Source organism: Macaca thibetana, chromosome 12 (assembly GCF_024542745.1).
Source record: "Macaca thibetana thibetana isolate TM-01 chromosome 12, ASM2454274v1, whole genome shotgun sequence".
In the NCBI taxonomy this organism is placed as follows: domain Eukaryota; kingdom Metazoa; phylum Chordata; class Mammalia; order Primates; family Cercopithecidae; genus Macaca; species Macaca thibetana.
Window position 1 is genome coordinate 102,707,729 of NC_065589.1, and position 21,009 is coordinate 102,728,737.

General features: G+C 33.5%; 1 protein-coding gene across 2 annotated transcripts in view; it reads left to right on the forward strand.

The window, feature by feature from the left end:
- LRP1B (LDL receptor related protein 1B) overlaps positions 1–21,009 on the forward strand; it is a 1,933,102-nt gene that overhangs the window by 1,863,836 nt on the left and 48,257 nt on the right. For both annotated transcript variants that reach the window (XM_050752792.1, XM_050752793.1), the window contains exon 85: positions 18,751–18,925. In XM_050752792.1, coding sequence (XP_050608749.1) covers positions 18,751–18,925 — 175 coding nt within the window. The remainder of the gene's footprint in view (positions 1–18,750; positions 18,926–21,009) is intronic.

The following is a 21,009-nucleotide window of genomic DNA, read 5'->3' on the forward strand; positions in this document are numbered from 1 at the left end:
ACATTTACTTTTAAGTAGCTGATTTATTTTCCAAATGTTTATTCTTTCCGTATTAGGCTAGCCTTTCCTTGACATATGTAGATGCCCCTCCCCTTGGCCAATGTTCCTTTTCACATTGCCTCACTTATTTCTTAAATGATGTGCACCACAGGCCATAGTTTATATGAAAATACAATCTGGTGACATCCCTACATCCCTATAGTGTTTTATAACACTACCTTATCCTTTCTCACGCATTGCTCACATCTCTGCCACCCTCATTCCCCTCCTCTCAACACAGCAGAGTATCCCAACACAACTTCCACCCACGAACTCATGTGTGTTTGCTTTCTGTTCCACCATTGTCAGACCCCAAATGATTCCATGCCAATGAAGGACAACACTACTATCCCACTTAATGAAGACCCCTATTACTACCCATCCTAGGTCTGCAGGCTCTCTTTTATTCTAGTAAAACCACACCAATTGCCCTTCCCTATATAGCCAGCTTCCCTGACTCTGCCCAACTTAAACACCATTTTCTTTTTGAAATTGTTCGAATTCTCAGTTTGAATCAACTTCTCCCTCCTCTTCTGACTCTGATCATTTTTACCTGTTGATTATGTACATTACCCTTACTTGTCTGGGATCTTTTTGAGACTACAACCAACAATGGCACTTGCCAAATGAACAAAGGAACAAAGAATCACACAAATAAATACATTAAAAAAAATGATTTGAATAAATGTTAACAAAAGAACAATCAATTTAAAATCATTTTACATTAAATGTAAAATTACATTTAATCAGTGTTCCACGATCTTGTAGCTATATGTGGTTCAACTAGAGCTAATATTTTCTCCTCTGTCTTTTGGTCCCCAATTGGTAGAGCAGCATAGAACATGTCATTTCCCCCCCTTGTTTTTATATTTCTTTAGTTGAAACAACAGTATTCTTAATTCTTTTTAAACTAAGTTTAAAAATGCCATGTGGCCATAGTTTGTAGAACAGTTTGGATCCTTCCAAAGAATAAATTCAGTTAGCTTATGTTTTAATTGACAACTTAATAGAATCACAGTCTGAGGTAGCCTGATGCTTTATAAAGAGCTGCATTATAATTTTATTATCACTATTAGTAGTCAGAGCACTTCCCACCTTTTACTGCAAAGCACTTATTAAAATTAACCAATTAATCCTTAGACAGAGGTTAAATAACTTGCTCAAGGTCCCGAAGTAGTAATATTATAGTCAGAATTGGACCCCAGGAGTTGTTGATCAAGATGTCAACAAACATTCTTGCAGTATGATGATGCTGTTTTTTTGGCAGCATAATAAGTCTGTGGACAATGTCATTAAAATGACAAATTCAGCAGCTGACAAAAGCATAATAAATTTGGGATCTATTAGATGTAAGCCGACAAGGTTCAGCGGACCTGGTGTTCTGTCAAAATTGTATCTTGCATATACAAAACCTTCTGTCTATAAAAGAAGGAATGACAGAATGCTTCATTACAGTGCCTAATTAAAGGTCCATTAGTGGGAGGTAAAACATCAGTTCTTAGTTGTGCTGAGTAAAAACATTTCATAACTCTAATAGCAGTATAAAATCCTGAGGTCTGAAATGCAAATTAATTTTAACAGCAGCAGCCCAGGGAGGAGAGGCAAAGATAAATAATGGTAAAAGTAAAATTGAGTATTCTTCAAGTAAGTTGTTAAAGAACAAACATAGCTGCACTTCTTGCTATTCTAGAACAAGGATTACTAGTATAAATAAAAATAAACAAATGAGCATGACATTTTGGATTTAAATCTAGGTGTTAAATATGAGGTCAACCAATATCTGAAGTTATTTGTGATTAAATGATAATAACATTAGGTCAACGGGGCCAATTAAGACCGATTCAATCTGTGTCTAAGAACTAGGTAGTCAAATTAAGTTAAAACCTGCTTGTCCTCTCATTGACACTTTCAAAGCCCTCTAGTAACCTGCTTGGGGAACCGTTATAATTTCAATTAGAACTAGACTTATCAGAAGTATATCTGTATGCCTTACTCTCCCTGGTTCCAATAAGTACAGACATTAAGCAATGTCTCTATCTTAATGAGTGTCTCTACTTACAGAGTTAGAAGTACCCGACAGTAATCCAAAGATATTATGTTTTGTAATCGATATTAGAACCACAGACTATCAAGTAACTTATAAAACAATTATGCACTATAGATATAAGCCTGTCATATTTGATGACACGACGGGATTATTTTTATCATTTGTCTTCTAGGGTAGCTTCATCCCATGAGTCAGTTCATCAGCGAATATGTTTTGATGTTTACAATGAGTCTGTCACTATGCTCGGCATTAAGAAAGGAAATGGTGACGTCAGAAACATTTTCTGTTCTCAATTATGTGTGTGTAATGTGTGATTCTGAAAAGGAAACAAGTCATTACAGGTCAATTTAATGAAACACAGAGGCTACTGGAACCCACAGAAAGACCAAAGAGTTTAGCTTTTAAGAAAATTTCTTGAAGGAATTGGTGTCTAAGCTGAGATCAGAAGAAATCAAGAAATTAAGTAGATGAGACGGGGAAGCAGCAAGGGGGAGCAGCATACACAAAGGAACAGCATATACAAAGGGGAAGCAGCAAGGGGGAACAGCATATGCAAAGGGGGAACAGCATGTGCAAAGGGAAAGCCTTTGGAAATATATTTTTTCCTGTTTCTATTAGATTTTTCTACAGGAGGGCTGGCAAGAGAAATCACACACAGTAAACATGTGTAATGTTTTAATCCCAGAGATGTTGCTATGACACATTACTTTATCTAATATGTGAATATGTATCCTTTCAACAAATGCTCACACAACCCTTTGAGATAAATATTATTCATCCAAATTTGCAAGTGCCAACAAAATGAGATTAAGCAGTTTTCCCTAATCTGCAATTTAGAAAGCACAGGAACCATGGTTTTTAGCTTTGTGGATCTGACTCTGAAAACTAGACATCTCCTGGTATAATATGTTTTTCTGCCATTCAATATCCTGCCCACCATGCTGCTACTTTCAGAGACTCACTAAGAGAACACTCAAAGCTCAAATGGCGTACTGGCTCAACCTGGTCTTGCAAGTCTCTACACCATAGAAAAGAGGCACTAATAGGAACTTTAATCTTGGGTGGTTAAGCTTAAGTCAGGCCCAGCTAAGAGACCAAAGCATTTTAAAAAGGATCAGGAAAAGAGAATAGAATCTTTTCAGTGAGCTTCCCGTTAATAGGAAAGTCAGTTATTCGAACTGAGCCTAAAGCTTTGAGAACGAATTGTAATTTGGAAAGTGAAAGTACCCATAAGAACCAACCCCTTCCTCAGTATTAGAATATTTAAGATTCTTTAGAACATTCACACCTAGACTAGCACAGCATTTTGAAGCCCCATCTACTGTCTCCCAACTCTTTTCCTCTTAATGAGAAAGTAAGCGTTGTCTTCGTTCAGGTTCTTATCATCCCTTGTCTGGATTAATGCCACACATTACTTTATGTACCTTTTCTTCTATCCTTGAAAACCTGTTTATTGCCTACAAAGTACATCTGCTATAATTGTTAATACCTCTTTTTCTTGACACATTAGGCCCTCAATGTCTGCTAAACCTCTTTAATTCCCCTACTTTGTCTTCTTAACTCTCCTTTTCCCTAGAATCTCAGCACTTCTCTTTGCCATTTTTCACTTTATATTCATATCGCTCATGAATATCTACCCCACTAGAATATAAAACAGGCTACAATGTTTTGCATACCTCATCAATCTTGCAAGTAAACTCAGTGCCTGGAATTTAGGAGTTTGGATGCATGTGAGCAAAGCAGAAAGATCCTGTTTACAGCCTGCTAGGCCCAGTTATTTTTCTGTGCTCTAGCAAGATCCGTTTCCAAAGGCAGGATCGGAGTTCTGGGCCATGTTTTCTTAACAACTCATGAAGATCCCTAATAGTCCATGAGAAACTGGGTGCTTACATTCCAGTTTCAAAGTTTTTTTTTTTTTTTAAAGGTGTAAAAATAAAATTAGATTTAAGTCAATGTGAAGAGAATAGATACATTTATTTTCTAACGTGATCATGGTAGAGGATGTTGAGGTAAGGGTAAGATAATTAATTATTTTAGTTACTCTTTTACCCTATATTATTTCAAAACAATTGTCAGGGTTGTAAAAATTTGTTGAAGACCATTTTGACCCAATAGTAAAACTAGACTTTTCAGACAGATTTTTAATATTATGCCTTCATTTAAAAAAAGTAAAAATAATAAAAGGAAAATAATTTTAGGCATATGTGCTTATACATAAAAGGAAATTTATTAAAAACCAAGGTATGTTTTTCCAAGCAGATATTAAATCATATGAGTCGAAACTACAAATGTTGATTATTAAAATTAACTTATTCAACTGATATATATATTGAGCAACATTAAATATTCATTGCTCCAGGCATTGGGGATCTATAAGTGTAAAAGTTCTTTGAAGACACTTGACTTTTATAACTTTGATGAATAGAAAACCAACTGACATATCTTTTGAGAGTAAAAGTTAGATAAAGCGGACTTCGAGTTGTATAGTCAAAAATGATAAAAGATCAGAAATGAACTTTATTTCATACTACTTAGAAGCATACCATTATTTTTCACATAATTGTTTGAAATTTCAGCAGCACGTTTATAAAATTAAACTATTGATAAACTTTTATCTCTACACCATGGAACTTGCACTTGAAATATTAGTAATTATATTTAATAATTTTGGTGAGCATTACTGAATAAAACATTTTAACAATGCTTAATTACTCTTGTTGGCATGATAGCAGGAACTTTTTTCCATGCCAACTTCACCTGATATTGAGGCAACTCTAATCTCACAATGCTTCACCTTTACTCATTCCAAGGCGGTTTAATCTTCTACTTTTATGCCATGTTAGCATTATAGACATGTTTTGACCCTTCTTTTTACAATGTAAAGAAGAGTCCATATACAAAGCAGTATAAAGACAATGAAAGGCATCTCAAAGTTATTTAGTTGTAGGTTGAAAAATGAAATGTCTCACAACTAACAGTAACCTTTTAATGGATTCATATGTACATACCTGTTGGGAAATCTCTTCTCCCTGAAAAAAAAAAAAAAAAATGCATGGCTTTTCATGAATAGAAATCATGACTGTGATTCTACTATACTTGGTGTTAAGTAAACTGCCTGGATTCACAAATAATTACTTGAAAACAAAATTGAGTATTTAAAACAATGTAGCACATAAATTATGCAGAGACATACAGATTAAACAAAAATATTTATTTGAGGCTTACCTCAAACCAAACAAATTGTTGCTAGTTAAATGCCTCTGCTAATATCCTTTTAAAAGTTCAAATGTAAATATAAGAGTAAATTTTAAACATAGTTATTTATATCAAATTTGGAATGTCTATTAAACATGCTTTGATAAAAATGCTATGAGTCAGAAATCTTTAAATGCTTTAAAGAGAAGAAATAAAATTCCTTTATTATAGATAATATGAGAACCTTTGGGAAGCCACTTGGTTTATAATAGTACTAGATTAGTTCAAAGGTCAAGTGACCACATTTGGAATTTTTTTTTTTTTTTTTTTTTTTTTTTTTTTTTTTGCTTGCAATATCCCTTGAAGATCCATGTCTAAATCCATGGTAATAATATAATCTTAATTTTAATTTGACAGAACAACTTATATTTTATTAGTTTTGAGAACTTGGAAGATTTATAATGATTATCTTAGAGCAACCTTTCCTTGAAAATCAACTGACAGAAATGAATCAAATTATTGGCAGAAACAAATACATTCAGATGGATGGGACCACATAATGAATGGCACCTGATTTAACTGATTGCTCGATTAACATCTCAGGACAAGAATTAAGGTCACTTCCATGGTACCTCTAGACCATGAAGACCTAGAATTAAGCTAAAATTTTTCAACTTCAGATTTCAGTGCTCCTTACATTGGAAAGTAATGTAGGATTCCGATTCTTTTAAGGTTTTGACCTTTTTGGTCAGATCCCTCACCTAGACCTAAGTAAATAAAATGTCTTAATACAATTTCAGTGGATTTTGGAACTTTGTTGGACATATACTCTGAGTTCACGCTCCTAGAATATGTCAAATGAGACTCTAGATCTGTTGAAGAAATGCTAGGTTTTAGAGGTGAAGATGCAGAATTAAAATACTATTTTTTAATCATGTAAAACTATCTGAAGTAAATATGTATGAACTAACAAAGAGTATTCTATAATTTTGGATGATCAAATTATTATTTTCATCATCACAGGTGACACTCAGTTACACTATTTGTAAAAAAAAAAAAAAAAAAAAAAAAAGTTAATATTTCCTAAAATTGTAAGTCTTCTGTAAATTGTAAAATTAAATGCAAATATTTATTTTTATAATTTTCATTTTAATAGATATTTTGAGTGCTTATAATACATATATAAGGTCATATATATTTAGGTATCATATAATTTAGATAAGGAAAATAAACATATTAATTTTATAGCATTCATGGATATAGCATCAGATGCTTCACTTCATAATTTCTAAAACGATCCATGAATTTAGAATGGACATTAACACTGAGTCATTGAAAGTAAGTAGATTAGAACACTGATGAAAATAGTTTTATGATTGGGCTTACTTCCATGCACAGATTAGATTATGACCACAAACTGAAATCCACTGGAAACTAAAAAGCTTAGTCTAATTCTGTGGCATGCCACATTTCTGAGAATTTGGCAAGTCTCATTTTCATTCAGATGGCATGTCTAGAGTGGCCAATAGTTGGTTCGTTGATCCAGCACCTGAGTGTCTGTTTTATGTAGGCACTGGTTATCCAAGGGCTCTCTCATTGGCACTTGATGGCATCTGTATTTGCTTCCCAAGTGATTTTCCTTTCGAGCTTCCCTCTTTTATTCCTCCATCTGAACACAAACCCGTGCTGGTAAACTTCGGCTATTTTCAGAATAGGACAAACCAGCCTTGGATGATCCAATATTTATAAAAATTTATAACTTGCTTAGTGGTTTTAAAGCTAAACAATCAGCAGTATTGCTCTTGTTCTCTGCCTTCCATAGTGCCCTGCTTTCCAAGGGGAAGTGCTCATTTATTAATTCAACACATATTAGTAGAGCATCTACTGTGTGCCAGCCACTGAGGCTTGGGGTTTCATTATGAATAAAACAGAAAACTGCTCTTATTGTACTGCTTTGTTTATATATAAAGAATATGCAATTATATTATATGTCAGGTAGTCAGGCTAGAGATGATGAAAAGTAAAGAAGTATAATTAAGAATCTAACTACTTCCTGAATAAAGAGAAAGGTCAGAGGTTTCAGAAGCAAAAACATGTTACTTACTATATAATATAGTTTCTCACTGCAGTATCTTTCTGTACACCATACACATGAAAGAGTAATAACTGAATCTCGTCTCCTTAAGGGCAGAACAATTTATGAGGATGATTTTTAAAAATAGTGTTTCTAAATAAAAGTATCTGGGATTAGTATTTTATTGATGAATTATAGTGATTGAATGCATACTTCTAGTCTTGTTAAAGGTTAAATGCTATTAACAATACAATTAAAGTGATTTTTTGAAACTTTTGAATTATTATGAAAGTCTTAGTACAGAGGGAACCTGATTATTACATATCAATAAATTGTTTATTTATATACATCTGGCCTGAAGAAATGGCACATTTAACCAGGGGATCCTTGCTAGTTTGTATACATTATTCTGCCAGGTGAGCTTTTCAAGGTGACTCTCAATATTTTAGTGATTTCTGATTAAATAATAATCACTTCTATAATCTATTTTTCTTCTTGATGTCACACCAGTGTAGAAATCTCTCTCTCTCTCTATATATATATATATGTATACACACACACACACCCCTATCTATATCTATATATATCTTGCTATCACACCAATATAAAAATCTCTCTCTCTATATATATATATATATGTGTGTGTGTGTGTGTGTGAGTGTGTGTAGATACATATACCTATCTATATCCATAGATATCCATATATATAGATAGGTATATATATCTACACACCCACATATCTAGAGAGCAATTATCCATATATATAGATATCCATATGTAGATATCTAAATCTATAGATATCCATATATAGATATATATCCGCATATAGATATACAGACATAGATAGGTATATAGATATCCATATATATATACACACAGAGAGAGATATATAGGTATATAGATATAATATCTAGGTATATATAGAGATAGATATCTAGTTATACATAGGTATATGTAGATATCTAGATACATATAGGTATATAGATATATAGATATCGATAGGTATATAGATATCCATATATAGATATAGATAGATATTTATATAGAGAGATTTCTACACTGGGGTGATAGCAAGATATATAGATATACATATATATATATATATGGAGAGATAAATATACATCTATCTTTATCGTCCCTCTATTTGTCTATCATCTAACTTTTCACTCATATTTTTGGTTGCATAGTAACAGTGAAAAAAACTAGAAGCAAAGTACATTTATGTGTATCAGAAATCATTGCTTCAACATATAGATTTGAAGTGGGTAGCTTGAAAGAAGGAAGAAAGTAAGGATGGAAGGATATAAAAGAGATAGAAAAAAAGGAGGAAAGAATGAAAAAGGAAAAAGGAAGGGAAAGGTAAAATTATGTACACAGGAACTGTATGGGTGTGTATAAGATGGTCTCGTATTCTCTCACTATGATGAGGTGAGATGTTGCCTGCCCTCCGGTTAGGCTACATACAACGTGATGACAATAACTTTCCTCATGATGCTCTTATCTGAGATGGAAATGTTTTTCATGATTATCTCCTATCCAGCTTTATTCACCATCCATTTCTCCATGAATTCCTTTTCAGTTTTCAAAAATTGAGTCATTACTTTGCACTCTGAAAACATTTTGTTTTGTTTTTTGTAAAAAATAAAGCCATGTATTTGCTAATGAAAATCTATTATTGATCTTAATTATTTTCAACTATGTTAGCCTTTAGGATTCTATCAGAGTTTAAGCACTCTGGAGACATGTACAGTATTAACATTGTAGATACTAACACAGTAGATGTTAATAAATTGTATTAGGTTGAAATTAATTGAACCTTAATACATACTCAGGGTCTTGATAGAGAAATTAGGGCCTAAATATGGCAAACGGCTTGTTTATGGCTGTGGAGGCATGGCCTATATTTGCATGCTTCATTTCCATTCTTTTTCAGTCCATCATATGCTTATTCACTTATTTGGGTTTCAGTTAGCCTCATCTGATAAGCCATATTTAGCTGTCATCTGCAACTCAGCTTGCTCACAAGTCTCAAATGACTTTATTTCTTATAAATAGTTACTTGCTAAAATCTTTTATAGCTGGACTGCTTTAAAAATAAAGAACTACTCAACTCAAAACACTGTTTATAAACAAAAATTATGAATACCTCCTATTAGTTTGTCTGGTTAAAAAACATTGTTATGATAGCTCTATGAGTTGATTTTTGACTATTTTGAAAACTATTGATGCCATCATTGTTAATATGCATTTTACAATGGCAGTCTGTCAAAAATTGAAATGCTGGTACTTTAAAAATCCCACCCCATATGTCACTCACTCAAATCAAATTTTTGGATAATTTGGCTGAGTTTTACATTTTCCTTCTCCCTGGACACTTAGAGCTGTCACTGATCAAGATAGATTTTATTCTTTAATTTTCAAAATTCCTTTATATAGAAATGTTTGAAATACACTACTATTTTCATTAGTAAAATAGAAAGTGGTATTTCCTTAGGCATGCTTTCCTGATGAAAATTTATCATTTCTAATCAGAGTTTTGCAGACATTTTTTCCTCAGTGAATATTTAATTGGTATACCTGGATTTAATGTTTGCCTACTTTATTAAACACAGCTCTGACTTTGGAAGGTATATTTAGCACTATGCAATACAGTTTAATTATTAAAAATCTTAGGCTATGTAAAACATTTGAGGAATGTAAAAAGGATAAATCCTGATACTACTTAAATCTTTTTAAATTCTATTTCCTGATTTAATTCTTTGAAGGCATAAATGTATACATAAATGACAAATTGTATACAATGTATACAAGTTACTCTATGTGTTTTGACTCCTAAGCCATGCTAGATGAACAACTGACACTCATCTGCTGCTATGTATCTCTAGGTAATGAAAGGCCACAATTGCTCTTATTAAGATATTTAAGAATTATAAAACTTTTCCAGAAAACCTTTCCAATGTCCTCATCCTAAATTAGATGTAAGTAAATGATAATGCTGTAGGTATGTCTTACTTTGTGGTTTCTCGGCTATTACTTTGGTTTACTTATTTGTTTGGAGTGACCCAGAGTTGATCATGTCTGATAATTAATACATCACCTTGATGGTTAAGTGTTTTCTTCAAGTGTGAGAATCCCATGCTTTGAACCAACTGTCCATGGATAGAGAGAGAAACATCTAACTTGGATTGGAATGAGAGACTGCAAATGATAACATCTGACATTTGAACCTTCAGCTGAGGTGTGAGAATGCCAGCTTGTGTCCCTGAGCTTTGAGATTATAGGCTGTGTTACTATCATGCAGACTTCTTGTGGGTCTTGCTGCCTTTGCTGCTCGCTACAGGATCCTTTAATATTCCAAGTGGTGGGTAGGTCCTAGGATATCCATAGAGATGTGATGCTTTCCATTTTAAATACACAGAAAGGAAAGAGAACAGCAAAGATATTCAAATTGCTTTGTAGATTTGTTTTCCTGAATGTATTTATGAATCACTAAATATGAAACATAAGAATTTATCCTCTACAGTTAGGCCTATTTGGGTTTGAAGTTCTATTCTACCACTTATTTGTGTGCAAGCCTTGGCAATTGCACCTCTATGTGCATCAGTTATATTTGTCTATAAAAAGAGGATAGCACCATCTAATGCTTGTGACTATACCAAACTCATGTGCCTGGCATGTAGGAGACAATTAAAAATGCGTGTTTATCATCATCATAATTATCATTTACATCATTTTACTAAAAGAAGTCTCTAGTCCTAGAGAGAGGGCACCACTGGGAACTAGTGGGTGAGGAAGGAATCGTGACATAATCTTAGGCATCATTTAATGTAACTGCTTCAGTTCAGAGATGCCTAAAGGGTATCTTAGAGAATTTAATCAGGTAACTCAGGTGAGGTCAGATTGTTAGGCTGAGGAAGAACTGGACTTAGGCTTCCAGTACCTCAAATTCTGTCAATTGTTTTTTTCTTTTCCTTATTATCTCATCCCAGTATAAGAATTAATCAAAAGTTTATAAAATTATATCGTTGGTTGCTCTGGAAATTCTACATTTCATACAGATATTGAAGCAACCATAAACCAGTCTGCAGGGATAATATCAGCAGAATGCATAGGATCTACTGCCTCTGGGACACAATGAAATAGCAGTGAAGGTGGAATATAAATTGCACTGAAACTGGCTCCTCAGTTACAGAATGCCTGGGGATATGCACTGTGAAATTTACCTAGTCTTTGTGTTGGTAATTCCGTCCTACTGTTAATTTGTTGTTGGTTTGTGTGTATGAGTGCAGCCTTAAATTATCAAATGCATACTTAGATGATGAATATAAAACCATTTCAGAAAATTTATTTTTAAAGGCCAGATTAAAATTCAGTGAAGTAGAACAATAAATGTATATTAATATGATGCAATTATATTAATGTCTAATTCTCATATAATTAGTTTCCCCTATATAACCTTTCTGTATTAGCCATTAAAGGCTCTCCAGTTTCTCATTATCCTTATATGGTATCTTCATACCCTGCTTAGCTGATATTAGTTTATTTTGATTTTCTTCTCTTTAAATTTCACACTTCACTAATTATTACAATGTGAATAGCCCAATTGCAAATATGAGTAAATAGCTAAATAGTTTTGGCAATTACTTTTCTATAGGAAAATATTAGGGAAATAAGTTAAATGCAGTTATAAATTGTATAGCTATATGGCTTTCCATAAATATTTGTAAACCTGTGTATTTGCCCATACATGTGCATATTTTTATGTAGAGTCTATTACTGTGAAAATATTAAAGGAAAATGCATTTGCTTGTATTTCTGGTTGCATGAAAAGAAACATTAAAAGAGAAAGAAAAAGAGAGAGAGAGAGTGTGTGCAATAATGATCTCCCTTGAAAATTACTTTACTTCTGTTGCAGAAAATAGCCATTCGTTTATTCTTCAGTTACTATCTACCTAATTACCATATGAATACTCTGTAATTACATATTCATCATTGTCCTTTAGATTACATGATTGTGTTTGGTGCTACTATGTAGTTCTTAGTGTAATTACCCCAACAGAGGTTATAACAATTTTTATATTGTGAATATAAAGGGTTGTGTAATTTATGGTTCGCTCTACTTTCTTAGCACAGATTCATTACATTTCATTATTATTCCTTCTTACCATATCTAGACTATCTCATCTGTTATGCCATTCAGGTCAGTAAAATGCTCAAAACTTATGAAATGGCATGCTCGATAGGAAGGAAGACATTACTTTGGGTAGTAATAACTTTAGGCTTTAGCCATAGTAACCATTTAGATCAATGTTGGGTCCTTTTTTCTTCTTGCTTTAACCTTATGATCGACTTGTCAGTTATCTCAGAGCTAGTGTGCCATCATGCATTTCTGAGTTCTTTCCAGGGTTCCTAGTATACAATAAGGTGCATACATGTCCACAGCAAATAATCAATTATGAATTCCTCATTTCCATTTTATATTCATAGCCAAATTGCACATGTTGTTCATAAGATGATTAACTGTACCATTCATAAATTGACTACTTCTATTGACCAGTGTACCTAGACTCATCTATCTTGTCTTCAACCACTCTTTACTATCTTCAGTCCCTTCTTTATCCCAACCCCTACAACAACAACAAAAAAATCTTTCATCATCTATATTTTTCTTCTAAACTGTCATTTGCCATCTATCACTGTTTCCAACTTTATTTTAGTGCTACTAATTATTAAGCTAAATTTAAAATTTGAACAACAAAATAAAATGGTTGTGCCTGAAAGTGGAGTGTGAGTTGAGTGGTTGTGTATCTGTGTTATAAAGTAGAAAGCCATCCCTTTGCTGCACACCACCTCCTTTATTTTTCGGGAAATTATTAAGTTTTTCATTTAGATTTGCCTACTTCTCCATATTCAGTAACATTTCACTTAGCAAAGGTGAAATATAAAAATCAAATCCGAAGGCTATAAAACTTCAACAACAATTGGTCCTCTTGGTCCTTTACTAATAAATGATTAGTAAAGTATCAATACATTTTACTTAAGAAAATATGTATCTATCTTTATAAAGGCTACTTTCAAAATTATTTTAAAGATTTGTGGTGCTTAAAGTAGTAACCTCAATGGGATCATGAATATTTTTAGTGCTGTGGGATGAAAAATAAAAAGGTGTTTATCTAATAACTATTAAGTTTCTGTTTTTTTTTTTTTTCTTCAGAGCTTATAGATCAGGAAAGTAACCTTTAGAACCAAAGTAAACAATTACATACTGAAGAAGACTTCTCATATACTATTCTTCAGACTTTGCTAAATTAGTAAGCCAGTTTCCACTGGGCTGAGAAGTACTAATGAAGTATTCATTTTATTAGATAAATGGCTGAATTGATACTTGGAATTTAAATATGAGTGTGTAGTAATTATGTGAGAGTATATAGAGAGGTGACACTCATGAAAATATGCCACATATTTATACAAGTTTACACAGATGCTTGTAATTCTAAGTGCATTATAGATGTGAAGGGAATAAGAGAGAAATTAAACTAGCATTCTTATGATTTACTAATATTGCAGTTATTACTTTGAGTCAATTACAGAAAACCGGGACTTTGTTTGAATCACCCAATTTAGAAATAGACAACACCATCAGATGTTTCAAACTCTTTCCTGGACTTGCACATAGCATGCACCATGATAACATTTGAAATAACAGAGGATGCTTGAAGAGATTATTTTGCTTTACAATTTACAAGTATCCAATGGTTGTGTCATAGCCGAAATATCAGATGCTAAAGTCTCTTATTAAGTAAGATCTGCTTTCTGCTGTGTTCAGGAGTCTTGGAGTGGGAAATGAGTAAATAGGAAAGCCCTTAAGATGAGAGAGAGAGAGAGAGAGAGAGATTGAGAGAGAGAGAGAGAGAGAGAGAGAGAGGGAGAGAGGGAGGAGAGGGTAGGAGGCAAGAGAAAGGGACAAAGGCATTTCATAAACGTCAAAGAATAGGCCCTAGAATCCTAACGGGTGCAGAAAACAGTCCAACCAAGCATCTAACTCAGCAGCTTCCACATGCTTCAAATATTAAGCCAAATAACTGGAGATAGAAGATTTTCACAGCAAGGCAATGGGAGGCAACTCTGCCAGGGCTGGAATGTAGTGAGCAACTCTTTGCCCCTGAATTTTAACTCAGCATGGAGTGTTAAGAATGTGAACCGGGTGAAATGAAATGTCTTCCCATTTGAATATCTGTAGAGAAAAGGTTCAGAGCATAAAATGATTTCTGCCATTTTTAGAGGGGAAAAAATGGTATAGCTTAAAAACATGCAATTTAGAATTATTTATTAAAGTGTAAATTCTAATATTTGCTTTTTTTCCCAATTTTATCATAAGCAAACATTTCTTTTACAGTCTTGGATTCTATTTTTATGCCATGAGGCCAATCAACTGCATTGAATAATGCATATCTGACATGCTATGAAAAAAAATATTGGATGCATTAAAGAGTGAAGGATTTTCTGTAAAGCATAAAAAGTGAACCATTAATATTTTTTAAAAGTTGTTCCTACAAAGAGAAAAACTATTTAGCCTAGTTAGCTAAATAAATGAGAATTTCTAAAACATTCTAAGGTAGCTCATGTACCTCTTATTTAAAAGAAAAAGCATTCTCTGTTGAAGTGTAATATACACAGAAAAGTTTAAAATCACAAGAAACAGTTCAATTAAATATTACAAGGTGTACACATCAGTTTAAATCAGCATTCAAGTCAAGAAAAACATTATCAGCACCGCAAAAATTCCCTCATGTTCTTCATCACTGTCCTTTCTCGTCTCCCATAAGATAAATCCTTCATGACTCCTAAAACCATAGATTCAATTTAACTTTTGAACCTTACATAAATTTTTAAAAATGTAGTATATTTTTGTGTCTGTTTTTCTCAATATTATTGTTGTGAGATTCATCCATATTTTTGCTTATAGCTGTATTTTTTGTGTTTGTATACATGCATTTTATTGTATAAATGAACCATAGTTTATCCATTCTTGGGACAGACATTTAGACTTTTTTAAATTTGGGCTGCTTTTTTAAATACTGCTGTGCATATTACATGTATATTTCTTGACATACATGTGCATGCTCTTCTTTTGGGTATATGTTAACAGCGGAAGTGCCAGGTCATAAGGTGTTCATATGCTGAAGTTTAGGAGATACTGCCAACCGTTTTCCAAATTGGTTGAACCAATATTCTCTCTCACGGGTAGTAGATGAGAGTTTCCACTATTATTATATTATCAATCTGGTGGGTGTGTAATGGTATTTCATTGAAGTGTTAATTTAATTTGCATCTCCTTGATTACTAATGAGTTATGTACAGGCCCACATCTTTTCATTTTATTCTTTATTACTTATTTATTTATTTATTTTTGAGACAGAGATTCACTCTTGTTGCCCAGGTTGGAGTGCAATGTCATGATCTTGGCTCACTGCAACCTCTGCCTTGTGGGTTCAAGTGAGTCTCCTGCCTCAGCCTCCTGAATAGCTGGGATTACAGGTGCCTGCCACCACGTCTAGCTAATTTTTTGTATTTTTAGTAGAGTTGGGGTTTCTCCATGTTGGTCAGGCTGGTCTCGAACTCCTGACCTCAGATGATCCACCCACCTCAGCCTCCCAAAGTCCTGAGATTACAGGTGTGAGCCACCGCACCCAGCCCATCTTTTTAATATAAATCTAAGATTTAATTTATGCAAAAAAACCTTATAATTAGCATACTGCAGATAAGTTTTTTAACTTTGACCTTTAGTACTTTACGTTAAATGCAAACTATTCTTTGCTGGAGTGTGGTCCTGGACATTCATCAACCTTCAAAATATTAACCCATTTTCTTCTAGTTATTTGGGTCTTTTCAGGGGTGTAGTTATAAAAACAAAGTGCTTCAAAACTTTACATGAGAAATTACATTTTAATTTTGGTTTTCAATGTTAGTTAATAAATAAGCTATTTTGGTCAAATCAAATCTATTTACAAGTATTAGACAATGTAGTCCCTTTGCCAACTAGTAAAATTCTCTCCAGATCATCATTTCTTACATTTTCTAGTTCCCATGGGAACTACCGGGGCCCCATTTCAGACCTATGAATTAAAATCTAGGAGTGGGTGGCAGGGAAAGGCACTGGAATTTTCATCTGCAAATAAGTTACCTATATGATTCTATAATTAATTATATCCACCATGGCAACCTTTGAATAATGGCATAATAAGAAAATGTTACAAAGAAACATCAGCAGACTTCTGTTTCATCAGACAGCTAATCAGCCCCAGTGGATGAAATTTTAAAGCAGTTGGGGGCAATATTAAAAGAGTTTTTATGAATTAGAGGTATCTTGCAACCTGCCTAAAGAAGGTTGTTCTTCAGAGGTTTCTTCGTTGAATGGGAGGCTGTCCTGGATGATCACATAGACTGCTGTTGATACATTCTTCATAAAGAAAAACAGCATTTGTGTTGTGTACATATGCCCTCCAAGCCTAGAACACAACTACAGAAACCATAATGTATGGCTACTAACACTATGTTAAATTTCAGATCTCCAACTCTCTCACCTTTTGAAAGTGCTATATGTCTTAAATATATCCAAAACCCTCATTAACAGACTTAAACCCTGAATCTCAATGAAGGTACTTGGCATAATGCAATGGCAAGCATAGGAATGCTTGAAATAAATTTCCATAAATATGAAGCAAGTCTGTCAATAAATTTCTCTCTGATTAAATAAAGGGCTAGATAAACATAAACATGAGAATTATAAATTATGTTTTAATTTTTCTTACCCATTATAATTGTCATATAGCAGGATGAAGTTTATAAATTGTGATTTTTATCTCAGCTAATCTAATATTGCTTCACAATTAAATAGAAAGAAATTACATCTTCTAAACACAAAGTCTAGAATCAATTTAATCAATTATTTTGCATAGGATCATTTGTATTATTAATTTCAATATTTAAGTGTGATAAATGATAATATATCCATATATAAAAACATAGACATGTTTGCTTTTCAAAAGACAGAAGCAGAATGTCTAATTCTATTGTTAGAGTGGTTGTTATATATTAACTGGTCTTTGTTTCATTATGCATGTTCAAGGGGTATAGAAATATTTGGGTGAAGTGTTCCTTTGTAATTGAGAAAATTGTCTGTGATGCTCAATGAGAAATGGCCTTCAAAACAATAGGTTCAGATTACAGGGAGCTTCATGACTGATGGGAATATTAGTCTCTTACCTTAGAAAAGGATAATAGCCTAGATTTCTGTTATTATTCCCCATGAATGATGGATCAGTTAGTCTCCCAGCTTGCTTTCCTCTTGCAGTTCCATGAGAGGTATAACTTGTCGTTTGCTCACCTGCTTAGGGATGCAGAAGATACCTGGGTTTGTTCTGCTGCATGTACAGGGAGGCTTATTTCCACAAACTAAAGTCAGGTGCAGGGGTAGGAGTCCTCTGCTCACCACATGTGGCTGACTGCCACTGTCACTGCTTGAGACTGTCATCACAGCACTTACTACTGTTACTGCTTGGGACCGTCATTACAAGACTGAATGAAGGAGCGAATGTAGAAATGAAAACTTAAGACAAAAGAAACTGCATTAAGGAAAGGGCCAAGGGAGGAAGAAGAGAGTTCCCTGCTTCTAGTGAGCAAAGGCAACCACCAAGCTTCTATAGCCTTTCATATTTATTGGGTAATAAGAGCAGGTCGGCTGCTTAATTGATCACAGGTTCATATTGTTACTGGCAGGCTTCAATTATGCTTAATCATAAGAAACATTTGTGCCTGGATCATGACTGCCCTCAGCAGTCCTTCTGGGTGGCATACACAATTTGTCAGTTTGACAACATTCTGCATTTATGAGAAACAGTTTGTGGCTTACTCGTATAGCCTTCAGTGGTATACCGATTTGATCACAACCCTCATTCTTTCGGCCTCCAACAACCAAACATTACTCTGTTCTCTGGATGAAAAGAGGAATGAAGGAGGCAACAATAAATGACATCCAAAGAAATGTTAAGCATTTCTGTTCATTTCAAATTATACTTATGTTGTTCATTAGAAAGAAAGCGAAGGGAACTTGTTAACTTAAATATTCAGAACCAAACGAGTTTGTCAGCTAGCATTATAGCAATACAAGCTCTCTCCTCTTACCCAGAGGAAAATGATGCCTAACTCAAAGAGGAGAATCAATAGCCATTATTAAAGAATTCTACTTTATGTGTAATTATAAGCTGTTTTTACAAATTAATCTACCTATTGATTGATCATTTTTAAGTAATAAATAAAAGGGTCACCTTTATTATGACTGAAGAAAAATGTCCTGTAATATAATTTTATTTTTCTGTTGTACCTTTTTTCCTAGACGTGTGCCACTACTATTGTGTGAATTCTGAATCATGTACCATTGGGGATGATGGAAGTGTTGAATGTGTCTGTCCAACACGCTATGAAGGACCAAAATGTGAGGTTGACAAGTGTGTAAGGTGCCATGGGGGGCACTGCATTATAAATAAAGACAGTGAAGATATACTTTGCAAGTAAGTGGATATCCAGCTTAACTTATAAAAGCATTTGGACCCCAATGGACATTGCAGTTCAGTAATAAATTGTAAAAACTTTGTAGATAGTTTTTATTCTAAAATTCTGTATTGTGCCCATTGTAGTTTTAATGGCTAGAGAATAAATCTAGTTCATTTTAATTTAACCTGAACTTACTCAACATCTATTGAGAATATCTGGGAATTATGAAAATCTATTATGTAATAAGATGGTCATATTATTCCCTATACCAAATATTCCTAAGCAAGAAATGCTGGCATTCAGCATACTTCCAAAAACTACATGTAATATTATTCAATTAGATTAGCTCAGGCTTTTAATTGTTTCATCATTGTTATTGACAGTAGGTAGGTTTGCTTTTCTGTTGCGAATTGATTTGTCAAAGGAGGAGCAAAAGACCTGTCTAATGAAAACACACATTGATCCTTTTTTTTTTTTTTTAATCTGACTTTGAACATTATGATCTAAAGCAAACAGAAGGAATAATGTGTTCTGGGAAGTGCAAAAATCTTCGAGGTTGACTTTCATTGCACTGCCTTTTACCCTTTGGCTTTAAGATTAAGTGAATGGAGAACGGAACATCGCGGCTAAAGGGTGGTGCCATTCAGTTTCTATTGTGAAACAAGTCTATGCCACTGAGGTTAGAGATCAATCCTCACTCCAGACCTCTTTTAACAGCTTTTTTAAGGAAGGGCTTATAAAGGACTGGACTCTATCACTTGCCTTGCTTGGGAGTATAATAAATAAGAATATGAGATAGGAAAGCATGCCATAAAGTGTCCATGTCACAGCTTCCACTGAGAGCTCGCCAAGGGTGCCGGATGAGTTATGTTGCTCTGCCAAACAAGGCCCAATAAAATTTTATTACAAACAAAATCAACAATTTTTATTTACTCTCATTTTAGAATTTACTCTAAATATGATTTGTATTATCATTATGAATGACATTTACACAAACCTGCAAAATTGGGATATTTGAAAGTACATTTTTTAGTAAAGTAATTGAAAATATGATTGATATATAAATATCTGCCTTGGATAAGTACATAAAAGTGAAACACATTTTCATATAAACTATCCAAATCATGTTTCCTCATAAAGCTCATTTGTTCTTTGTGATGAAACTGTAGCATGACAGAACTGTATTTCAATTAGTGAGTGTACATTGTTCTCTATGTCCTGTGCACCATATCAGGATAAGCTACGGAATCTTCTTTACAATTCTATTCCACTTACCCCAGAGATCATGGGCTATCATATGAGAAATGGTGTTAGCCAAAGTTTCCTACTCATTTTACCTTGGAAAAGCTCATGTGAATGTGCAGAGCCTCTTCCCTTTATGTAAGGAAGAAAGGGCAGAGCTCAGGGCCCCTCATGCCTTCTCCTAAACAGAAACACCAGATTCTCACAATGAGCAGGCTATTGAGGTGCAGCATAAGAGTTTGTGTTTTTTAAATGATCTTTTTGGAAGTGTATAGGTAAGAATGGATAAATAACAATTGCTAACAATGAGGAGATAGTGGAACTTTTAAAATAGGGAGTATAGTAATACTTGATTTATTAAACAGGCTATATAACACTTGAACATGACAATACAAACATAATTCTTTGGATTTTCTGAAATCTGTTAGAAGATTAAAGTTCGTTTTTATTTCTATGATACTTTTCACATTAGCATTAAAATGAAGTTATGGTGCTGTTGGAATTTCTGTTTCATAGGTAAAGAACAGATAGTAAAACAAAATTGCAATAAAATTAATCATTTTTACTTAATTAGGAAAATTCAAGCCATCAAGTATATTTGTGATTTCAAATAGGCAGTTGTGTTTCTAATGAACAGCCTATGAACTGTTAAGTAGAACAGGTACTCTATGAAGTATAGTGAGTATAATCTTTAAAACAGAGCCAATTGCATATTTTTCTCTTTTCAGGAAATCAAAGTGAATACTGGTAAGGAAAGACTTGATCATAATCTTGAATAACCTAAATTATGTCTTTTTGATGAGCATTGCCATGGGAATTATTTGTGTGGACTGAATAGTAATTAACTTTTGGAAAATGA